Genomic DNA, 17685 nt, shown 5'->3' on the forward strand with positions numbered 1-17685 from the left:
CCATCTAGCTCTTCAAATAGTACTTCTTCTCTCTCTCTCTCTCTCTCTGATTCTCATCAGGGAAGTTGGCACACTGACAGATGCTGGATGAAAGGCAATCGGAGACGTGAATAAAATATTCATGTTCATCTACTGCAGTCCTGCCCCACCTAAACCTGTGTACTGACCCCCATCCAGACCTCCATTTCACATTACAGAGGTGGAGTACATTACTACCCCCCCCCCCCCCACCCCACACACACACACACACACACACTCAAGTCAGTTGATTACTCCCACTTCCCTAACCCCGACTGCCACACCAGCAGAAGCAGTACACCACAAGCAGCCATTCATTCTATAAATCATTTGAGAAAAATATCTTGATTTAAATTAAGTTTATTTCAAAATCCAAATGTACATTATGAAATGAAGGCGTTTGGGTTCTTTGGGTCATTTAGACCGTAAACCATTTCAGATATTCAAATAAACTAATCTTGTTCATGGGTCCAGTTCACAACAGGTCATGTTGTCTTGTCATCCAGACAACGCTGGTATAAAGACACTTTCACACACTCCTCCCTCCCTCCCACACAGCTCTTTCTTCCAGTATTGTCCTCCCTGTTCCCTTCATCCTCCATGTCGGTCACCTTCAGCAGCTGTAACCCCTGTCCACAGACAACCACCCAGCCCCTGTCCCCACATCCAGACACAGACCCAACCCCAGCCTCAATCCAAACCTCCAGCCCTGCTGCGTCTGCCACATGGGAGATGAGCGCTCCCTGTTGGCTGAGTCCGGTAGTGGCCAGCCTCCACAGACACACCCTCTGGTCAGGGGATGTGGACACTAACAGGCCTGGGCTCAGCATCCTCAGGGCGGTCAGAGGGGCAGCGTGGGCTAACGCCACGGACCACTGAGACTGGAGCTGTAGACACACTCTGCTGCCCCCTACCGCCTCCCCCTGGTACTGCACCCTGATGAGTGCTACTGACAGCTGTCCGTCATCTCCTCCGCTGGCCAATGCGATCCAGGATCCGTCTGTATGTCCAGCCCCAAGGCCCTCCTCCCATACGGCCAGGGTGTTGACTCCACTCTGGTGGGCGGGGACTGTTAGACAGGGGCTGGTTGGGGCTAGGGCCGCAGTAGGGGGCTTGTCTGAGTTGGCTACGGTGCTCATATCCCACACTGCTATCCTTCCATCTGTGGCTGCGCTGAAGAGGAACACACGTCTGAGGGAGACAGAGAGGTGAGAGAATGTTCGGCTGATGTTATTATGAGGAGGTCAAAATGATGATGAGGGAAAATGTGGGTTATTCAGAACATGAATAGCATCTTGTGTTGCATTGCCTTTGCAACCAGTCATGGAGCCGTCAGCCCCCCCAGTGCCTCACCGATTGCCGTGTCCATCCTCCAGGCTGCAGGGGGCGATGCTGAGTACACATCTCTCATGATGGAAGCTCTCCCACAGGAGCTCAAACTTTCCCCTCAACTCACTGACTGAGAAGAGCCTGAGAGAGAGAGAGGGAGAGCGAGAGAGAGAGAAAGAAAGAGAGAAAGAGAGAGAGAGCGAGAGAGCAAGAGAGAGAGCAAGAGAGAGAGCAAGAGAGAGAGAGAGAGAGGACCGAGAAAGAAAGAGAGAGGACCGAGAAAGAAAGAGAGAGAGAGAGGGAAAGACAGGGGTCAAGGAAAGGGGTCAAATAAAAACACTAGGTCCTAATCTTTCGTGTACCTCATGAATTTGACTGGTAGAATAATGATAGTGTACCTCACAGCTCCATCACTGCAGGCCAACGCCAGGAGGACCGACTCTGTCCCATCATCCACCACGGCAATGGACATGTACCTGAAAACACAAACAGCAGAGTAAAACATCAGATTGTGCTTGTGAGAGAATGGGCAGCTGCAAGACAGTATCTGTGTGTTGGTGTGTTCTGGTAGAAGGCAAGGGAATGTCTTTGTATGATTTAATTGAATGAAAAGTGAGCATTTATATAAAGTACAAGTTCAAACACCTGGTTTCTGCGTCCATTTTCACAGTCTTGTGTCGGTTCCGCATTCTCTCCCACTGATCGTCCAATCGGTGGCTGGCCACCTGTATCACCTGACAGGAGGGCAAGCCTAACTGTCCATTTCCTCCAATCAGCAGCCGGTAGCACTGCATCTGTGCGCGTCCACCTGCAGATACCAGCAGGGCAGAGAGGGACTCTGTCTGTTCATCTGTCCCTCTGTCAGTCCTTCCATCCAAACGTTTGACTGCTGTCAGAGTCCGAACATTCGAGATGTGGTCAGTGATGACCGACAGCACTCTGACCGCGCCCGTCTGCGGTTGGACCGCCAGGACGGTCAAGCTGGTGTCCTCTCCTCCGGTCACCAGCACCTCCCAGCGGCCCTCTCCAGCCTCCCCCACTACCCCCAAGCGACACACACAGCCCACTCCCCTGCCGTGCAGCCCCTGTCTCAGGTCCAGGCTCCCTGCACGGCTGGGTGCTTCCCCAGAGGGTTTAGAGGCCAGGACCACCCCCTGCTTGATGAACACTAGGGCCCCCTGGCCCAAAGAGAGGCCGTCCTGGTGGGGGCAGTAGCTCCAGGACCGATGGCCTCCTCCACAGGGCACTGAGAGCAGCTTCTCCTGCCTCACGGGGTCCCACACTACAAAGTGGACCGAATGGAAGCCCACGATCACAAAGCGGGCCTCTTTCCCACTTCCTTCTGGTTCCTGGGCCCTCTGCTCCTCTTCAGAGTCCTGGGGTTCCAGAAGCAGAACTCTCTCCAGCCACTCCATCCCCCTGCAGGCCCGCTGGACCCTCAAAACCTCCAGTCCCTCTGGTCCAACCCGGAGGACTCTCACACAGCCATCTCTCCCCGCACTGTACAGCAGCCCCCGGTGCTCCGACACCCACGTCACCCCCTGCTTTCCATGCACCCCGAACAGAGAGCTCACAGGCATGAGGGTCAGCCCTGCCCTGCTGGCCTCTCTCTCCTCATCCTCCTCTCCGACTACCACGTCCCCCTTTTCATCATGGCTTTCAACCAGCCCATTATGTGCCTCTCTTCCCCTCTCTTCATCCTCATGCTCTTCTCCAGCTCCCCTCTTCTTCTCTTGATGGTGTTCACTCTCTTCAAACAGCAGCAGTGATCCTCTCCTGTCTCCACATACCCACAGTGTCCCCTGTGGGCGGTTGAGGTAAACTATAGCAGTGAGCCAGCGTTTGGCACAGGGAGGCAGAAGGAGAGGACGGAGTGGTTCCACCCTGAGAGCCAGTCCAGTGTCTCTCATCTCTACCTCCACCTGCCAACGATGGACCAGGCCCTCTGCTCCGGATGCCAGCAGGTACCCCCCTCGCCCCTGCCCCTCTGCCTGGCCCTTCACCCACAGCACACTGTGGACTTTCCCTGGCCCTGCCCTCAGCAACACCCCCGCGCCAGGCTGCGACAAGGGGAAGACCTGCACCCCTCCACTGAGGCTGCCTAAAGCACACAGCCCCTCCCTGGATGCAGCAGCCCCCCAACCCCTCACCCGTAGCACCTCCATCACACAGTAGGACTGGAACTCAGGACCCCCCTCCCATAGGAGACCCCACCGCACCCCCTCATAGAGGTAGACCTCCCCATGGTCTGTGTTCACCACCACCCTGCCCTGGATCCAGTGCCCGTCCCCCACCACACCCACCACCTTGGGGACGCCTCGACCCTGGAAGCCTAGGTCCACCAGGATCTCCGCGTCCCCCTGCCCTCCCTCGGCATCTCCCTTCTCCTCCTCCCCCCACCCGCCACAGGCGGATCCCTCCATCTGCCCCTCCGGTGGCCACCCACCTGTCCTGGCCCTCCCCTCCCTCACTGACTGCCAACGCCCTCACCCCCGGACCGGTGGCCTTTCAGTGTCCGAGCCACCCTCCCCCACCTCCCCAGTCCCACAGCAGACAGGCCCCGTCCTCCCCAGCGCTGTACACCCGTCCAGGGGACAGCTTGACGGAAAACACCCTGGCTTGGTGTCCATACAACACCCGCAGACACGTCGGGCTGGGGTCTCCACACCCCCTCCAGCACCCCCAGGTCCCCCACCCCCAGACCCTTACACTGCGGTCGTCCGAGGCGGAGGCCAGCCAACCAGTCTCCCGGCGGTAACAGAGGCTAAAGATGACGCCACTGTGACCTGGCAGACGCTTCTCCACTGGGGCCTTCCCGCCCAGCTGTGCTCCTCCTGGCCTCCAGAGCACCAGCTGGTTGAACACAGTCCCCCCAACCAGGACAGAGTCCTCCCAGTTCCCACCCAGGAGCAGGGCGGAGTACAGCAAACACCCCTCCTGGCAAGAGCAGAGGGCCAGGACGCAGCCCTCAACAGGATCCAGCAACAGAGCAGCGTTGTGGGCCAGAGCCACGCCGAGGAGTGGACCTTTCTCTCCAGAGACCCAGCGGACATCCAGAGCCCAGTCGGGCAGCTCCATGAGGGGGCCCAGCGGCTCTAGCCTCTGCCCTCCAGCACTCAGCCTCAGCAAGCGCACAGCCTTCCCTCCAAACACTACCACCTCATCGTCTGGGTCACTGGTCCGTCTGTCTCCTGTCTGTGGTTTGGGACGAATCCCATGGATGCGGTAGTTGAGGAGCACGCTCAGTGAGGTGGAGGCTTTGGACTGAGATTGGAGGCGGTACACTGTCAGGATCGGACCCTCACCTGTATGGACGCATGCACATGTCAAATATCTAATCACACTTAATGACAGAGCAGAGGAAGGGACAAAGGAAGAGAGGAAGGATACAATTTATAAGTATTTGGGAAATGGTCCAGATCAGATTGATCATGCAAGGGTTTTTAATGTCACAATCACTACCACAGTGAAATACCTTTCTTGCAAACTCAAAACCCAACAATGCAATAATCAATAGCAATGTAATACGAGAAAAAACACACGAGAAATAAGAAGAACACAATAAGTAAGTAACATACTATATACAGGGTCAGTTCAATACCATACTATATACAGGGTCAGTTCAATACCTTACTATATACAGGGTCAGTTCAATGCCATACTATATACAGGGTCAGTTCAATATCATACTACATACAGGGTCAGTTCAATACCTTACTATATACAGGGTCAGTTCAATGCCATACTATATACAGGGTCAGTTCAGTACCATACTATATACAGGGTCAGTTCAATACCATACTATATACAGGGTCAGTTCAATACCATACTATATACAGGGTCAGTTCAATACCTTACTATATACCAGGTCAGTTCAATACCATACTATATACAGGGTCAGTTCAGTACCATACTATATACAGGGTCAGTTCAATACCATACTATATACAGGGTCAGTTCAGTACCATACTATATACAGGGTCAGTTCAATACCATACTATATACAGGGTCAGTTCAATACCATACTATATACAGGGTCAGTTCAGTACCATACTATATACAGGGTCAGTTCAATACCATACTATATACAGGGTCAGTTCAATACCATACTATATACAGGGTCAGTTCAATACCATACTATATACAGGGTCAGTTCAGTACCATACTATATACAGGGTCAGTTCAATACCATATGTACAATGTGCAGGGACACTGGAGTGATGGAGGTAGATATGTATAGGGGTGAGGGGACTAGGCAACAGGATAGAAGATAAACAGAATAGCAGCAGCTTGTATGCGAGTGGATGTGTGGGTGTGTAGAGTCAGTATAAATGTATGTGCATATTATGTGCGATTGAGCAGATGGAGTGTGTGTGTGTGTGTGTGTGTGTGTGTGTGTGTGTGTGTGTGTGTGTGTGTGTGTGTGTGTGTGTGTGTGTGTGTGTGTGTGTGTGTGTGTGTGTGTGTGTGTGTGTGTGTGTGTGTGTGTGTGTGTGTGTGTGTGTGTGTGTGTGTGTGTGTGTGTGTGTGTGTGTGTGTGTGTGTGTGTGTGTGTGTGTGTGTAGGGCCCTCTGAGTGTGCATAGAAACAGTGCAAAAATATAAATAAAAGGTCAACAAAGATGTAAGCTTAACTCATATAGTCTGTGTAGCTATTTTTGTTCGATTTTTATTGCTTGTGGATAGAAGCCGTTCAAGAGTATGTTGGTGCCAGACTTGATGCACCGGTACGGCTTGCCGTGCAGAAGCAAAGAGAATAGTCTATGGCTTGGGTGGTTGGAGTCTATAATGATTTTCCGGACATTTCTACCACACCGCTTGACACAGATATCCTGGATGGTAGGGAGCTCGGTCCAAGTGATGTACTGGGCTGTCCACACCAACCTCTGTAGCACCATGCGATCGAGGGCGGTGCTAATGCTATGCCAGGCAATGACTTTGCCAGTCAAAATGCTCTCAATGGTGCAGCTGTAGAACCATTTGAGAATCTGAGGACCCATACCAAATCTTTTCAGTCTCCTGAGGTTTTGTCGTGCCCTCTTCACAACTGTCTTGGTGTGCTTGGACCATGTTCTTTATCGGTGATGTGGACACCAAGGAACTTGAAGCTCTCAACCTGCTCCACTGCATCCCCATCGATGAGAATGGGGGTGTGCTCCGATCCTCTTTTTCCTGTAGTCCACAATCATCTCCTTTGTCTTGATCACGTTGAGGGAGAGCTTGTTGTCCTTGCAGCTCACGGTTGAGGGAGAGCTTGTTGTCCTTGCAGCACACGGCCACGTCTCTGACCTCCTCCCTATAGGCTGTCTCGTTGTTGTCGGTGATCAGGCCTACCGCTGTTGTGTCATCGGCAAACTTAATGATGGTGTTGGAGTTGTGCCTGGTCTTGCAGTCACGAGTGAACATGGAGTACAGGAGGGGGCTGAGCATGCACCCCTGAGGGGCCCGTGTTGAGGATCAGCGTGGTGGATGTGTTGTTACCTACCCTTACCACCTAGGGGCGGCCGCCAGGAAGCCCAGAATCCAGTTGCAGAGGGAGGAGTTTAATCCCAGGCTCCTTAGATTATTGATGAGCTTTGAGGGCACTATGGTGTTGAACGCTGAGCTGTAGTCAATGAATAACATTCTCACATAGGTAAGGTTCATTTTGTCCAGGTGGGAAAGGGCAGTGTGGAGTGCAATAGAGATTGCATCATCTGTGGATCTGTCGGGCCGTATGCAAATTGGAGTGGGTCTAGGGTTTCAGGGATCATGGTGTTGATGTGAGCCATGATCAGTCTTTCAAAGCACGTCATGGCTACAGACGTGAGTGCTACGGGTTGGTAGTCATTTAGGCAGGTTACCTTAGTGTTCTTGTGCACATGCACTATGGTGGTCTGCTTGAAAAATGTTTCTATTACGGACTCAGACAGGGAGAAGTTGAAAATGTCCGTGAAGACACTTGCCAGTTGGTCAGCGCATGCTCGCAGTACACGTCCTGGTAATATGTCTGGCCCTGTGGCCATGTGAATGTTGACCTGTCTAAAGGTCTTACTCACATCGGCTTCGGAGAGGGTGATCTTACAGAACAGTTGGTGCTCTCATGCATGTTTCAGTGTTATTTGCCTCGAAGGGAGCATAGAAGTAGTTTAGCTCATCTGGTAGGCTCATGTCACTGGGCAGCTGTGGCTGTGCTTCCCTTTGCAGTCTGTAATGGTTTGCAGGCCCTGACACATCCGACGAGCGTCAGAGCCCGTGTAGGACGATTCAATCTTAGCCCTGAATTGATGCTTTTCCTGTTTGATGGTTCGTCGGAAAGCATAGCAGGATTTATTTTAAGCTTCCGGGTTAGAGTCCCGCTCCTTGAAAGTGGTAGCTCTAGCCTTTAACTCAGTGCGGATGTTGCCTGTAATCCATGGCTTCTGGTTGGGGTATGTACGTACGGTCACTGTGGGGACACCGTCATCGATGCACTTATTGATGATGCCAATGACTGATGTGCTGTACTCCTCAATGCCATCGGAGGAATCCCAGAACATATTCCAGTCTGTGCTAGCAAAACAGTCCTGTAGCTTAGCATCTGCTTCATCTGACCAGATCACTGGGATCTAGGCCTGTTCCAGAGAAAGCAGTATATCGTTCGCGTCGGGCTCATCAGACTCGTTAAAGGAAAAAAAGGATTCTGCCAGTCCGTGGTGAGTAATCGCAGTCCTGATGTCCAGAAGTTATTTTCGGTCCTAAGAGACGGTAAGTTTAAAAAAAGTTACAAACAACGCAAATAAACTAACAAAAAACACAATCGGAAGGAGGCACGTAAAACGTTTTCCTTCTTCTCCGGTGCCATTCTAACAACCTCCTGAGCATCTTCACGACTGTGTGCGTGTGTTTGGACCATTTTAAGTCTTTAGTGATTTTGACAATGAGAAACTTGAAGTTCTCGACCTGCTCCACTGCAGCCCCATCGTTGTGAATGGGGACGTGCTCACCCCCCCCCCCCACCCCACCTTTCCTGTAGTCCACGATCAGCTCCTTGATCTTAATGACGTTGAGGGAGAGGTTGTTGCTCTGGCACCACACTGCCAGGTCACTGACCTCATCCCTGTAGGCTGACTCATCATCGACGGTGATCAGGCTTACCGTTATCACTAAACATGGTGATGGTGTTGGAGAAGTGCGTGGCCATACAGTTGTGGGTGAACAGGGAGTACAGGAGGCGACTAAGCACACACCCCTGTGTGGAGGGTCAGCGTGGCGGAGGTGAAGTTGCCTATCCTCACCACCTGGGGTCGGCCCGTCAGGAATTCCAGGATCCAGTTGCAGAGGGAGGTGTTCAGCTTGGTGACAGGCTTGGAGGGGACAAAGGGTGTTGAATGCTGAGCTGTAGTCAATGAACAGCATTCTCACATAGGTATTCCTCTTATCTAGGTGGATGAAGGCACTGTGGAGAGCAATTGAGATAGCATCATCTACGGTATGGACATTGGCGTGGGTCTAGAGTGTCTGGGATGTTGGAGTTAATGTGTGCCATAACCAGCCTCTCAAAGCACTTCATGATTACAGATGTGAGTGCTACAGGGCGGTAGTCATTGTGGCATGAAGCCTCAGTTCTTGGGGACAGGAATGATGGTGGTCATTTTAAAACATTTTGGGATTACAGACTGGGACAAGAAGAGGTTGAACATTACTGTGAATATGCCTTGTAGCTTTGACAAGGCAGTAAGGACGGTCTTGTATTGTCTAGCCAGGGATTGGCTAATAAATCACGGGCTAGTTCGACCATTGCTAGCTGTTCCAGCTCGGAGAAAGACATTGATAAGTAGCTAGCATAAAGCAGAGATCATCAACTACATTCAGCCACAAGCCTATTTTTTCTTGAGGGCATGGTCAGGGTGCCAAAACATAATTACAAATCATTTGTAATACTGCAAATTGACCACAAGAAGCCCAAACAGATATAATATTTGACTACAACCTAATCATTTCAAACCTTGCTTACATATGTATATGATCAGATAAATCTCTTTATAATGTGTGGAAATACTTTGGAACAGATTTCCACAATCAAAATCACTTGATATAAGATGTACTTTCCTTCCAAATCGAGAATAAAGAAAGTATCGCCAATAACAGGTTAGTTGAAAAATGGGCGCAGGCGCTTTCCATTAGCCAAGCTGTGACGCTGTGTGAGCCATGGCATATCAGTTATAACTACGTAACTAGCCAGGGATCTCCTACCTGTTAGCAGGCACTCCTCCCTTAGGAACTCCAGAGCGGTGACAGGGACTACCAGGGCTGCCGTCTCAATTGCCATCATCACTGACATTGACACACTCCCTGCGGAAAGCCTCTCATCAACAGCACCCGATAACCTGGCACACATACAGAAACATTAACTTTAGCTAGTAATCTTCTCATCCCTCCCCCAAAAAATGATTTTGCATAGTGAGATGACGTCAACCTGTCAGCTAGCTATGTGTGTGCGCTTGTTAATTTGGGGCTTTAGCTGGTATTCCTTCTCTTATTATTTCAATGTTTCTCTTATGAATGAATTTATAGCTATCTAACTTACAATAACCTCTGATTTATTGTCAACACCAAGGGAGGAAAATACAACATAGCCGAAAACATGCTAATAACTTTTTATTACACTAGGTAACCAACTACTTAGGTAGTCACGCAGATGAAAGGGGGTTAGCTAGCTAGCTAACGTTAGCTAGTTATAACAATATTTGACTTAGGGTAATTAGCTAGTCATGTCTAGGCTACTGTCTTGGAAATAACATGGGTAGTTACTTACATATCTATCTAGATTCCAGGAAAATATTTTCATTTCTTGACAACAACAAAAAAGTATTCATTGTCCTTTCGTGAATTTGTTCTGTTCTTCTCTCTGAAGAACTAGCTAGCTACCCATGCGTTTCTTCCGCACGCATCCAATCAAACGTGGCCACACTGACATAATGCATCGCACATTGCAATAAAGCGGACAGCTATTGGTTAAAAAAAAGAGTCGAAAGTGCTATTTGCGTAAAATACGCAGGTTTGTTGTTTAAATTTCGCATCCGGCCGCCAAACATGAGGGGGTGGTGGTGGCAAGACAACAACGTGTTTGTCCACGATAATTCGCCGCTCTTATTGGCTGTCTAGTTGCATGTGAGTAATAACAACAAATCATATGTTTATTTGTTTTAATTTACAAATAAAATGTACATCCAAATAAGCGCATGTATATGGGGAATGTTAGGTGTATTAGCTTGGCTAGCATTATTACTGTCATCTTGCTAACCTGCTAGGTAGCAAGCAAGGCATTCGATATAAAGGCTATTCAATTCCGTCCCGAAACGCTATGTTTTTGTTTGTACCTGGTAGTTAGTTTCACTCACCTGATGTCCCAGGTCTGAATTATTCCCTTTTATTAAAAGGAGAGGATGAACATTCGGTATTCCTTGGGAATGATGGCACGTGTTCTTAAAAATCTCAACCTTGCTGTAAAGTGTTCATATCAATCTGAATGTCATTCTTTTGTTTTCTTCTACCCCGACCCAGAGATTAAGAATCATCACAGAGTGGACCACAGCTCCATAAAGCACGGTTCATCGGTGTAATTTGACTTGACAGTGGACACCAACGTTTTTCTGTAGCTAAACACTGCATAACAGCTGGTTATCCCAGTAAAGATGATGCCCTACTGTGGATTACAGTACCATTCATGACAATGACACACCCACCAAGTAAATGCACGCACCAAGCAGTTCTTCCACATGATCTCTGACAGGACATCAAGTTGGACTAAACCTCACAACCAACGCTCACTGAAAACACCCTAGTTTCAAAATCAACTCGATGCTCATGGAAAGAACAACCTCACAAAGACTTAAAACCTAAATCAACCTCATACAGTATGTTGGTTGGAAGGAAATGCCCCCATTTGGCCTACTGCGGCCCCGTAATCCCTCTCGCACACGAACCCGAGCAGGACTAGAACCCTCACCTCCACCCCGTTGCCTTGGCGACCAACGACCATGTCGTACCGCACGCCCAATTTCACCATGCAGCAGAAGCTCTACTTCCTGCAGAGGATCCAGGGCGTGGTGCACACAGTCCAGGACTTCAGGAAGGACACCAACACTACTGTGCACCGCAACGCCGTGTGGGCCGAGGTGGTGGAAGCCTTCAACGCTGCCTTCCCCGACCGGCCACCGAGCTCGGTGGGCACCATGAAGACCCTGTGGAAGAGGCTGAAGGTGGAGAGCCGCCAGGCGCTGCACCGGCGTCAGGAGCAGGTGGTCGCTGGCATGCCTGTCACGGCCCTGACCGAGGTTCAGCGGGAGATTACGGCCATGGTACCCAACCTCATCTCCAACCAGGACGACATGGACGGAGAGGTGTGCTACACCGGCCTCAGGCCTGGCTCCCCCACAGCAGGTAATACCACACTACTCTCAGGGCTTCCGCTGCAGCTAAGATGAGCTCGTCTATATTGAGTTCACGCATTTATCAAACGTGCATTCCTTAGATGATAGGCTGATGTGTTGTCAACCAATTTGCTCACACACGTGTGTGTGTATATACGGTGCTCGGGGAGACGGTTCCAATCTCTGTCTCGCTGTCTGCCTGTGTGACCTAGTGACGTGTACTGCAGCGACCAGTGGGAGTGACCAGGACGATGCTGATAACAGTCACAATGAGGTAACGTGTCACAGCTAGAGCACATCTCCATGGACAATCCTCTAGTGTACGATGATCTTTACATATGAACATGCCAATACAGTTCAAAAGCCACTGAAAGAGCTTCTCGTATAAGAGGACACCGTGCAGTTGAAATCTAACCCATTCTGTCTTCCCCAGGAGAGCGAGAGTAAAGACCAGGTAGCCATGAGCATCGGCATCGCCTCCTTCACGGCACTAGCAGGAAGTGACGGACCCCTCCGGATCCCCTTCTCCACCAGCCAGCCCAACGCCTCCACTCTCACCCACAGTGAAACCTCCTGGTCTGGGACATCCCCGTCCTTCCTCCCTCCACCCATCCCATCAGCCTCATCCTCCAACCTGTTCACCTCTTGCCCCGTGAACTTTGACCTGCCCTACGTCCCCCGGGCCGCCCCGCAACCCTTCACCTCTCTGGCAGCGGCAGCAGGGCGGGGGTCTGAGGACCCACGGTACGGGCCACGCATGCTGGAACTGTCGGAGTTGGAACATGAGCAGAGGATGAGAGTCCTACAGATGGAACAGAAGGTTTTAGAAGACAAGAGGAAGGCGGTGAGGCAGAAAGAGAAAGCCTACAGGCTAAAAAAGAGATACTACCAGGCTAAGCTGAAGAAGATGGGGGAAGAGGTACGACCGTGCTCGAGTAGCGAGGACACTGAGGGCGATGATCAAATAATTTGACGGTTGTTTTGTTGCATTTATGTTTTTATGAAGATGATTTTTTTTAAAGTTTCTGACAGTTTCAGGTATTTGTGAAAACTTTAGTAAAATCTTTTTTTGGTATTCCTTTTCATTGCTGCCCTAGATCTGTAGGAGTTTTGTTTTAATGGTCTGGTAGAGATCTCTGAATGTGAAAAGAGACCTGAAAGAGAGGAGACCCTCCGGAAACAAACTGTCAAAACTAGTCTGCTAAAACGGTTGTTTTCTCCAGGGAATGTCACTCACAGAAAGTAGGACTCAAACAACATCTTGTTACGAATATTTCTTATTTTTATGTTGGTAACCGAGGAGCAGCTGTTTCAAATCCCCCCCCCCCATGCCGACGGGATAGCACATACCCCAGAATAAGCACACAAACTGACAGTCCCCCGTTCCTCTCTCCCTCCCTCCTTTCCTCCATCATTACACTTCAATGACTTCCCTCTTTTCTCTCACACTTCCTTTTCTCTCAATGCATTTTGTCACAGTGGGAGAGTCAGCTCATACGAAACATTACATGTTTGTTTTTTTTAAACGACATTTGAAGAAATACCGCTGCATACTCTCTTTTATAAATAACACACTCTCACACAAAATGACAAAGTAATAAATAATATAAATCTTATGTCTGTACAAGTTAACGGTACTGCAGTAATAAATCATATAAAAAAAGAACTGACCAGAGGCAAAATAACTGGAGCAGTTAAACATAGATGGAATATAGCGAAGGATGGATATCGGGGCCCCCGGGGAGATTTTTGGCAATAATACTGTCACATTTATATTAACTTACCACAACCCAAAGACATAAAAAGATTAAAGCAGGTCGTTGAAAAGAGGTTTGCAGACCGTCGGGTGTAAGAGACGAGTCGTTGTCTTTCTTCAATCGGTCTTTCCGTCCTTCCTCTAATGAGTAATAGTCCCTCGATTGCTTCTCTCTTTTTCACTCATTTTTCTTTTTGACCCACTTTTCTTTATCCGGTCCACGCGTCTGTTTAGTGTCGTGTTATTACATGTTATGGCCCTGGAACAACTGGTGCACCGGTGACTCGTCCTCTGATCTTGCCTTTTCATCTCAGAGCCAATATGTAACACCACTTTAGGGCTTTAGGTGCTAACCTAAACGTGTTCTCTCTCTCTACCTCTCATACCCCTATAAACCCCAGAGGTTTACGTGACCATTTTCCCAACAGAGGGTTTTGTACACTAAAATTAACCAATTATCAGGCAGAGAAACTATTAGATATGTAATGGTGTTTTGTTTCTGATATATAGTAGCACAGAGAGAGAGATATGATGCTGCAGAATAGATGACTGACATTCAAAACCAGTGGGTCTTTTCTTGGATTAACAGCACTTTCCATCTAAACAGTATTCTGAGCAACTGAAGAATGAGATAATCAAGCCTCTCAAATATCAAAGTATGTTCACTTTCTTTCTTGTTCACAATCATTTGTTCTGTCAGATCCCTCTTCCATAGAATTCATTCCTGTTTACAATCACCCGCCCCCAACACCTTCCTCGTCCTATCATGTCTCAGGTCTCACAATCTCATCCAATCAACACTAACCGACCCCTGTCCCTAGTTTTATACATATAGCTGACGGGTTTGAGGAAACGTTTCAGGAGAACGGTATTTTGATTCAAGGTGTATTTTTCTTCCTTCGCCTCTGATGAAAAAGATACAAAAGGTATAAAAATGTTATGTACAAGGTTCATCTTTTTCTTAGCGGTGCAATTCCGATCCTTGTGTTCATGACTAAATCGGAGGATCGAAGTTCATTAAACATTAGTAGCTAAGGTAGCCAGCTATCCATCGTGTAGCCCTCCTCATACTGGTTGCTGGTTATAACAGAACGAACCAGGCACCTCCAAACTCCAATCTCACTGTCTGCCTTTCTTCAACACTTAGATCCTACAGTATCCCAGGGTGCTTCAGCAGTCCAGGGTGCTCCTTGACCTCTCCCCGGCCCCCCACACAGTCCTTGGTATCCCCAATACAAAACACAATGCATTGTGGGATATGGAGGGTGTCATCAAGACTGTCCTTCACTTCTGTTGACTCTGTGAAGAGAAAAGAGAAACCTCCACAATCAGTGGCAAGCCGAAGTAACATAACTGAGGAATGCTACATACACTGAGTGTAGAAAACATTAAGAACACTTTCCTAATATTGAATTGCACCCCCCACCCCAGCCTCAATTTGTCGAGGCATTCTACAGGGGTACTGGCCCATGTTCACTCCAATACTTCCTACAGTTGTATCAAGTTAGTTGGATGTCCTTTGGCTGGTGGACCTACTACCATACCCTGTTCAAAGGCACTTCAATATTTTGTCTTGCCCATTCACCCTCTGAATGATACAAATGCACAATACATGTCTTAAACCTATATTCTCCCCTTTATCTACAATGGTTGACGTGGATTTAACAAGTGACATCAATAAGGGATCCTAGCTTTCACCTGGTCGGTCGATGTCATTGAAAGAGCAGGCGTTCATAATGTTTTGTACACTCAGTGTGCATCTCCTGACATGCAGGTTAGGACACGTTTATAATCCAAATCATCACATCTTTGATAGGAAACAAAAGGATGGATGTCTGAGGAGAAAGAGCAGAGCAGGAGTGTGAAGAGGAGAGGAAGCAGGTAGATGAAGCTGAGTGAGAGTGCAGGACTTACTCAGAGTCTGGGGAGACCTCAGAGATGCTGTGAGAGGTGGCGGAGTGGGGCGGGGAGGGGGAGGGTCCTTGTGCAGAGGAGGGGGCTGGGGGGTGAGCACGGAGGAGCTGAAGGAGGCCAAGATGGAGGACAAGATGTCCAGGTGCTCGCTGGACGGGTGGCGGCTGGGGGGCGCCGGGGGCAGGGGGGGTACCTACACAGGGGGCAGAGTCCAGCCGGCCGCGGCGGGGTAGGGGGGGCTCCTGGGGTTCCTCGCTGATGGGGGCCGGAGGGGAGGAGGGCGGGGGCTGATCAGGGTGTGAGTGCTGGCGGGGGGGCAGGGTGCGAAGCCACTCCCTGCAGGGCTGGGACTGGGTCACCCCGCCGCCCCCGTTAGCCTCCAGCTGTTCACGGGAGCGGCTGCTCATCAGCGCTCCTCCTAGGTGTTCACGGGAGGAGGCCTGGCGCCGCGTCAGGGTGTTGAGCTGAGAGCGCGACCCTCCCAGACCGGGCTCCACACCCCCATTCCCACTCAAGTCCTCCCGGGAGGTATGGGCGCTGTGCTGGTGGACATCCAGCCTGTCTCTGGAGCTGCTCAGGTTTTCCCTGGAGGCTCTGTCTAGGCCCGGCTCACGGCGGCGGGGCAGCAGGTCCAGGTTGTCCCGGGGGCCCTGGCGGTCCAGACGGTTCTGGGATCCTCCTCCAGCCTGGCGACCGAGGGGGTCTCTGGAGAGCTGGCGGCGGGCCAAAGAATCCAGATGCTCCCTGGAGGAGTAGCGGGAGGCAGGCTGGGACAAGGATCCCGTGCCAGACAGGGAGCCTGTCCCAGAGTACATGCGGCCGTAGGAGGCTGCCGGGACGCCCCTGTGGCCCAGGGTGGAGGTGCGGTACCAGGAGAGTTCGCTGGGGACCTGGCCCATGGCGGAGAGACCCTGCAAGGCCGGGGGGCAGTCAATGCGATTCTTCAAGATGCCTGAGTCAGCAGGGAGAGATTAGAAAAAGGAAGGGTCAATATGTATTTTGGTGTTTGAGTTTACATGAATCTGTATGGTAATAATAAATAGAATCAAATTGTACTAGCCACATGCGCCGAATTCAACAGGTATTGTTGGGCCCCCTGAGGGGCCCCTGTGTTGACCTTACAGTTAAATGCTTACTTACGAGCCCCTAACCAACAATACAGTTTCAAAAAAATACAGATAAGAATAAGAGATAAAAGTATCAAGTCATTAAAGAGCAGCAGTGAAATAACAACAGCGGGACTATATACAGGGGGGTACCGGTTATTTGAGGTGGTATGTACACGTAGGTAGAGTTATTAAAGTGACTATGCATAGATGACAACAGACAGTAGCAGTGGTGTAAAGGGGGGAGCACCGGTTATTTGAGGTGGTATGTACACGTAGGTAGAGTTATTAAAGTGACTATGCATAGATGACAACAGACAGTAGCAGTGGTGTAAAGGGGGGAGCACCGGTTATTTGAGGTGGTATGTACATGTAGGTAGAGTAATTAAAGTGACTATGCATAGATGACAACAGACAGTAGCAGTGGTGTAAAGGGGGGAGCACCGGTTATTTGAGGTGGTATGTACATGTAGGTAGAGTAATTAAAGTGACTATGCATAGATGACAACAGACAGTAGCAGTGGTGTAAAGGGGGGGGGGCCTTCCTCTGACACCGCCTGGTATAGAGGTCCTGGATGGCAGGACGCTTGGCCACTACCCTCTGTAGTGCCTTGCGGTCGGAGGCCGAGCAGTTGCCATACCAGGCAGTGACCATCAAACAGGCAAAGTGCCAATACGGGGCTAAGATTGAATCGTCCTACACCGACTCTGTCGCTCGTCTTATGTGGCAGGGCCTGCAAACTATTACAGACTACAAACGGAAGCACAGCTGCGAGCTGCCCAGTGACACGAGCCTACCAGGCGAGCTAAATCACTTCTATGCTCGCTTCGAGGCAAGCAGCACTGAGGCATGCATGAGAGCATCAGCTGTCCCGAGCGACTGTATGATCACGCTCTCCGTAGCTGACGTGAGTAAGACCTTTAAACAGGTCAACATTCACACGGCCGCGGGGACAGACGGATTACCAGGACGTGTGCTCCGGGCATGTGCTGACCAACTGGCAGGTGTCTTCACTGACATTTTCAACATGTCCCTGGTTGAGTCTGTAATACCAACATGTTTCAAGCGGACCACCATATTCCCTGTGCCCAAGAACACTAAGGCAATCTGCTTAAATGACTACAGACCTGTAGCACTAAATTACTACAGACTCGCAGCACGGTCGGAG

The 17685-nt window shown here is 50.0% G+C and overlaps 3 protein-coding genes across 4 annotated transcripts in view; 1 reads left to right on the forward strand and 2 right to left on the reverse strand.

Moving 5' to 3' along the window:
- Positions 1–365: 365 nt before the first annotated feature.
- Positions 366–10387, reverse strand: wdr6 (WD repeat domain 6). The gene is given in 7 exon segments (XM_046343404.1): positions 366–1209; positions 1372–1488; positions 1746–1823; positions 1993–3731; positions 3733–4652; positions 9561–9694; positions 10123–10387. Coding segments are annotated over 7 exon segments (3696 nt in total). The 5' UTR covers positions 10125–10387; the 3' UTR covers positions 366–503.
- Positions 10342–12815, forward strand: LOC124031779. Its single transcript, XM_046343433.1, has 4 exons — positions 10342–10478; positions 10872–11750; positions 11953–12014; positions 12174–12815. Exons 2-4 carry the CDS (start codon positions 11348–11350, stop codon positions 12711–12713), a joined length of 1005 nt encoding a protein of 334 aa, XP_046199389.1. The 5' UTR covers positions 10342–10478; positions 10872–11347; the 3' UTR covers positions 12714–12815.
- Positions 12816–13281: 466 nt separating this feature from the next.
- Positions 13282–17685, reverse strand: part of celsr3 (cadherin, EGF LAG seven-pass G-type receptor 3) — a 54686-nt gene continuing 50282 nt past the window's right edge. The window contains exons 34-35 of one of the 2 annotated variants that reach the window (XM_046343397.1): positions 15608–16362; positions 13282–14795 (exon numbers count right to left, since the gene is read on the reverse strand). In XM_046343397.1, the coding sequence (XP_046199353.1) occupies positions 14781–14795; positions 15608–16362 (770 nt within the window). In that variant the 3' untranslated portion in view covers positions 13282–14780. Of the gene's footprint in view, positions 14796–15410; positions 16363–17685 lie in introns of both variants that reach the window. The other variant, XM_046343395.1, reaches the window with a different exon arrangement.

This window comes from Oncorhynchus gorbuscha, linkage group LG03, assembly GCF_021184085.1.
Source record: "Oncorhynchus gorbuscha isolate QuinsamMale2020 ecotype Even-year linkage group LG03, OgorEven_v1.0, whole genome shotgun sequence".
Classification (NCBI taxonomy): domain Eukaryota; kingdom Metazoa; phylum Chordata; class Actinopteri; order Salmoniformes; family Salmonidae; genus Oncorhynchus; species Oncorhynchus gorbuscha.

Coding starts and splice junctions, on each gene's coding strand:
- LOC124031779 (XM_046343433.1), top strand. CDS start 11,348: ATGTCGTACCGCACGCCCAATTTCACCATGCAGCAGAAGCTCTACTTC. Junction 11,751..11,952: donor GCCTGGCTCCCCCACAGCAG/GTAATACCACAC, acceptor TGTGTGACCTAG/TGACGTGTACTGCAGCGACC. Junction 12,015..12,173: donor CTGATAACAGTCACAATGAG/GTAACGTGTCAC, acceptor TGTCTTCCCCAG/GAGAGCGAGAGTAAAGACCA.